Consider the following 6,000-nt stretch of genomic DNA (forward strand, 5'->3'; position numbering starts at 1 on the left):
TTTATTTAAAGGAAACATCAGCGTCTGTACAACCTGAGTCTCAGTGGCAGTAGAACATCTTATTGGCTTAGACAGAAAACATTATACTGGTATTTTAAAGTGTCTGAAGCAAACATTCAACACATTGTAACTGCTCTCTGGTTCAGTTTTAACTGTTCGCTTCACGGCTTCAGTTCTGATCAGCTGCGATGAAAACACAATATCCAGGTGGACACTGGCTTGATAATACGTTTCCATCTTTGTCTGTTGAAAGCAGCATTCATGAGTTCTCCCTTCCAAAGAAGTTGTTTACAGTATTTGTTTAAAACCTGCATGGTGGCTCATACTGGACTCATTTGTCAGGCTGTCCCCTCTTCCACTGGTTTCCTCTTTAACCCCCAGCCTCTCCTCCGTACCCGTGTTGGGTGTTTCCGCTCCAGACTGCAGCGGCAGCAGGATCTCTGCTCGCTGAAATATTGCACACAGCCGCCGTGTCAAAGGCCCATTGTTGCATTTATCCCCTTCCTCCTTCACGCCAGTCGTTTGCCAGGCGAGTCATTACTCGCAGCGGTGCAATATCCTCGAACCTTCACCGTTCACCCAGGGCATTGTGGGTGGTTTATTAACGACCCTTTTCTGGAGTCACCCTCAGTAAGCAGAATCTGGGGTGAAGAGAGCAAACATGCGCTTTTCCTCCGGCTTTAATTACAAGTAGCTCTTCATTCCTTCTTGTCTCACTCTCGTGCAGCCTTCGCCTTCCTCTGTGCCCTGTTATTCTGATTTTCTCATCAAGGCTCACTCTCTAATGCTTTCATTTCCCTTCCATCCCTCAGGACCAGCTGGTAAAGGAGGATAATATTGATGCTGTTGGGAAGAAGCTGCAGGAATACCACAATCAGTACCAGGAGAAGAGCAAAGAGTACGACAGACTGTATGAAGAATACACCAAGACGTCGCAGGTAAATATACACTGACGTGACTGAAGTTTTAACAGAAAAATACTTCTCACCCATCCATCCACTCACCTCCTCTTCTCTCCCCCCTCAGGAGATCCAGATGAAGCGAACAGCCATCGAAGCCTTCAACGAGACCATCAAGATCTTCGAGGAGCAGTGCCACACGCAGGAGCGCTACAGCAAGGACTACATCGAGCGCTTCCGCCGCGAGGGCAACGACAAGGAGATCGAGCGCATCATGATGAACTACGAGAAGCTCAAGTCTCGGCTCGGAGAGATCCACGACAGCAAAGTGCGTCTGGAGCAGGACCTGAAGACACAAGCCATGGACAACCGCGAGACGGACAAAAAGATGAACAGCCTGAAGCCCGACCTCATACAGCTCCGCAAGATCAGGGACCAGTATCTTGTGTAAGTACAGCGGAGAGGCAGAAGTCTTGTAAGGACACCGAGTCGACACGCTCTGTGTTTTAAACCGAGTGTAAGATAATGATGAACCGTGGCTCGAGGGGGGGAAAGCTTCTCACATGATCTTCATGCTGTTAAACGAGCCTGCAGTGTGTTTGTCGGAGCAGCACGCTGATGTATTTTTACACTTTGTTTGTGATCATACTCTGTCTCAAGTCTTCCAGGATCCAGAAAATAAAGGAAGGAGAATTAATTTGAAGTGTTATATCGTTGTTCCAACTCAAAGAAAAGAATCGTATTAAAATGTCAAAGTCACGGTTTTCTGAAGCTCAAAACTCCTCACATGAAAACACTGTCAGGATTTTTAATCTCCACGGATTTACTTGACAAATCGCACTTAACATCATAACATGAGATTTTAAAGAGATGCAATAATGAAAGATGAGGCAACTGGCATTAGACACATTTTATTGCGATAAGCAACTAAACCGTCTGTGACTCGGCTGCTGATCAGAAACGTGTTTCATCTCACTGAAGCTTCAGCAGAGCCGACCTCGACGTTTGTTGGAGGCTCGCTAATTTGATTTGTTCGGTCTCATGCTCGTTCACTGCACCATAAACAACGTTGTAAATGAAAGCAGCCTTTTAACTGATTCCTAGTAGTAATAATGTCTCTCTCTCTCTGTAGCTGGCTCAATCACAAAGGAGTTCGTCAGAAACGAATTAACGACTGGCTGGGAATCAAGAACGAGAACACTGACGAGTGAGTCTCTACTTTCCTCTCTTCTGCCAAGCCTGTGGCTGCAGATTAGAAACTGTGGTTCACACTGGAGCTGTCTGTGCAGAATAACTGATGTTCATTTAATCTCTCCTTACATAAAGTTCTGACGATGTAACGCGTCTTTCCTGCTTGTTCACCGTGTATCTCTCGTTGTGTAACTGTGTGTGGGTGCAGAGGCTACTTTGTGAACGAGGAGGACGAGAACTTGCCTCACTACGATGAGAAGAGCTGGTTCGTCGGGGACCTGAACAGGACGCAGGCGGAGGAGCTGCTCCTCGGGAAGCCGGACGGAGCGTTTCTCATCCGGGAAAGCAGCAAAAAGGGCTGCTACGCCTGCTCTGTAGTGTGAGTACACAAAACACGTTGTCTGATGTGCATGTGTAGCATTCTGCTAAACAACTGAAGTAGCTGGAGACGCCAGAAATGTTTTGTGGACTAGGAGACTTCAGTCAGCCGGTCTGAGCTGTTGGACTGGATGAGATTAAACTAAACACTCTTGGAAAATTAGCAGTTGAAGCAGAAAACTGCCATCGGTGTTGACTCCGTCTTCTCTCTGTCTCCACAGCGTCGAAGGTGAGGTGAAGCACTGCGTGATCTACAGCACACCGCGCGGCTTCGGCTTCGCTGAGCCCTACAACCTGTACAGCAGCCTGAAGGACCTGGTGCTCCACTACCACCAGGCCTCCCTGGTGCAGCACAACGACTCGCTCAACGTGCGCCTCGCATACCCCGTCTACGCACAGATGCCCTCCGGACGCAGATGAACCCCACCCACCTAGCCACACCCCCACATAGACAACAAACCAACCCCCTCTCGGGGAAGGGAGAACGGGGAGAGTGAAGGAGGGAGGGGGGATTGGTTGAAATACAAAGCAACCCCAACACCAGACCCGATAAAGATAGAAACGAAGTAAACACTTGCTGCAACACACACGTCAGCCACCTTGGAGTTATATATTTTTACAAGAACAATTTCGGAGGGCATTCTTTCTAAAGACTGCTTGATTTGCACAAGGAAGTTTTAAATGTTTGTGAATGTGAAAAAAAAGTGACTGAAGGAAGGAAGGAAACGGAGTAGGAGACTTCAGAGTTTCAGGTTGACCCCGCTGCTACCTAAACTCCAGCTCAGACTTTTTACCAGAAACTCAGAAACCACACGAATGACGACGAAGACGACGACAAAACATTCCCATTTTAACACCGTTCTGTTTCCCGTTATTTTGACTTTCCACCTCAGATGGTTCTACGACGACCTTCTTCTTGTTTTGTTTCTGGAGTCGTCTCCATGTTTCCGATGTTTCCTTTTGTTTACTTTGATGAGGAGATGATGTCAAGTGTCTGTTCTCTGTCCCTCTCCGTACGAAAAGCAAAAATAATGTAGCATAACGAGACAACGGACACTTGTTTCATGAAGTGTTCCTCCATGTAGACTGCTGCTGAAGGGTTAAGGGGGAGGGTGGGGGGCGCAAGAGACACCCAACAGTTTTAAAAGAAGGACTCAAGGCTTGCTTTTATACTAACTGCAAAGGGTTTCTTTATGTTTGCTTTGCTGGAACATAGTTTTTTTTGTTTTGCCAATGTGTAAAAGGCAACACGGATCAGAACCAGAGACCAAAGTTGGTGTGGAGAGGGAGGGGAGGGCAAAGAGATAACAGCCAGTGTGTTTCTTTTTTCTTTCTTTTCTTTTTGTGAATGGAGGAAGCAGCGAAGAAAAGCAAACGAATGGTGTGTTTGAGACCACACATAAAACCGAGTTTTGGGCCACGTGCTTGTGAGCCAAATAGCCTTTTTGGAAAACCAAATGGTACGTAAACAGAAACACCAGGACCTTCTGTAAATACAGATGGTCGAGGACGAAGCACTTAAACAAGTCCCATCTGTGACCTCGGCGCTCTGTGTGCTCCTCTGCGACTCCCTGAACTGACCAGTTTACAGAACTGACCCTTTAATTGGCAGCTAAAATGATTTTTATCATATTAAAGAACAACTGAGAAAATGCTCATTAGATTCAGCCAAGAAAAAAATGTATAAAAAAAGTTTTCAGCGACGTCACACAGCTTCAGAGCGCCGAGGTCACAAATGTTGCTACACTTAAACCAGACGAGAGAAAAGGTTACAAAAGGTCACTTTCACCAAAATAATCCTTAGGAAGGAGAAGAAATACTAAAAGTCTGACCTGGAACCTGAAACCCATTTTATGTGTGGTGTAAAAAAGAGTGAGAGTTAACATGAGTATATGCTAAACGACTGTGGGTTGAAAAACTGGGACTGATTGTGTCTTTTTCAGAAATAATAAGCTTTGATTAAAAAAAAAAACAAATGTTTTAAGTGTAACAGAGAGACGGAGGCGATCCCCGAGCTGAAGACGCAGGCTTTAGAAGAAAATACTGAAAACTTGAAAGAACGTGCAATCTAGCGTTGTGTCCTTCAGCAGTCAGACAGAGAGAGATGCACTGCGGTCCGAGAGATAATCAAAGTGCACAGTGAAGCTTTTGGAGTGAAATTAAGGTTTTTTTTGTTTGTTTGTCAGATTGTTTAGTTCCCTTTTTTTTTTCAAACTCAGAACTTCTTGCCGGTGCTTGACTTTATAACCAGTGGAAGCATCACACAATAAAAAATATCTTTGGAAAAACTGAAGACAAAACCACAACCAGGTTTGCATTCTATTCTTCCTAGAAATCCTGTACCGCTGATTGGCTGCATGAAAGATATTACCGCTCAACCATTGGCTGTTCGTTTTGGGTGGAGGTTTCTGAGACGATCGGGGTCAGAGTCGCCGTCCCCAGACTGCTGATAATCTGCAGCTATTTTAAGGTCCTGAGGGGAAGGCGAAGGTTGGCGGGGGAGGGAGGGAGGGAGGGAGGGGGGATGTCTCGACTCTGGTTCAGAGCAAACAAAGGCAGCTGTTCTCAGTACACTCCTCCACCCCCCCTCCTCCTCCTCCTCCTCCTCCTCCTCCTTCTCCTCCTCCTCCTCCTCCTCCTCCGTCACACACCGGCCTTCCCACCTCGCAGGAAAACATTTGAGAGGCCAAAAAAAAAACTGTTAAAAAGGAAAAGACGCTGGTTACAAAGTCAGACAAAGCACCATCACCTCCACCTCTGTGGTGTTTTCACAGTATGATGAGCCGGCATGAGAGTGTATGGACCACACACACACACACACATGCACGCGCACACACACACACACATGCACGAGTGAAGGAGCGTATCAGGTTGTAGGAAGAGGGCCATTGTTTGAGAAGCTGCAGGAGTCATTGTGAGTGAATGATACAACGTTGGTTGTACCCACCACGCGTTTTTATCCCAACCCTCGTCTCCGTGTCCTCCTCAACTCGCCTCCGTGTAGTTAACCTCCCCGCGACCGCATCAACGTTACCTGCCCCCACCTGCACCTCCCAGCTCCTGATGCAGTCCGCTCACATCAGGTGGACGAGCTGAGGGGGGTCGAGGTGTGCGGAGCTGAAAGCCATGGATAGTTTAGAACTGGAGACTGAATCAGTTCGGCTGTGCGTCATTGAGTTTGGCCTGTTTTCAGACTGCTGTTTGACATAGAAAACCATAGTTTAGACACAAATTGGAGATGCGAGTTTCTCTTTAAAATGAAATCTTAAATGTTAAAATGCTTTTGTTTATCACAGAAGAAGGTGGAACTTGCTGTGATTTCATGTCTGTTCAGCATCAGCGGTGATGTTGGAACAAGCAGGCTGTGGTCCTGAAAAACAGAAAATTAAAGTGAAATGTTGAACCCAAACTTTACAAACCAGTCACGTGTGAGGACAGGCCAAACTGGATTTTGCAGCCAGCCCCAGTTGTCCCTCTCTACCATCCCAGTTTAGCTGAAACCAGAAGAAAAGACTGAATCAGCAGAGAAACA

At 46.5% G+C, this 6,000-nt stretch overlaps 1 protein-coding gene across 3 annotated transcripts in view; it reads left to right on the forward strand.

Annotated features, from left to right (window-relative positions):
* Positions 1-4,768, forward strand: part of pik3r3b (phosphoinositide-3-kinase, regulatory subunit 3b (gamma)) — a 143,276-nt gene extending 138,508 nt beyond the window's left edge. For all 3 annotated transcript variants that reach the window (XM_030432407.1, XM_030432408.1, XM_030432410.1), the window contains 5 exons: positions 813-938; positions 1,027-1,346; positions 2,032-2,106; positions 2,299-2,469; positions 2,690-4,768. In XM_030432407.1, the coding sequence (XP_030288267.1) occupies positions 813-938; positions 1,027-1,346; positions 2,032-2,106; positions 2,299-2,469; positions 2,690-2,888 (891 nt within the window). In that variant the 3' untranslated portion in view covers positions 2,889-4,768. The remainder of the gene's footprint in view (positions 1-812; positions 939-1,026; positions 1,347-2,031; positions 2,107-2,298; positions 2,470-2,689) is intronic.
* Positions 4,769-6,000: the final 1,232 nt, after the last annotated feature.

This window comes from Sparus aurata, chromosome 11 (genome assembly GCF_900880675.1).
Source record: "Sparus aurata chromosome 11, fSpaAur1.1, whole genome shotgun sequence".
Taxonomy (NCBI): domain Eukaryota; kingdom Metazoa; phylum Chordata; class Actinopteri; order Spariformes; family Sparidae; genus Sparus; species Sparus aurata.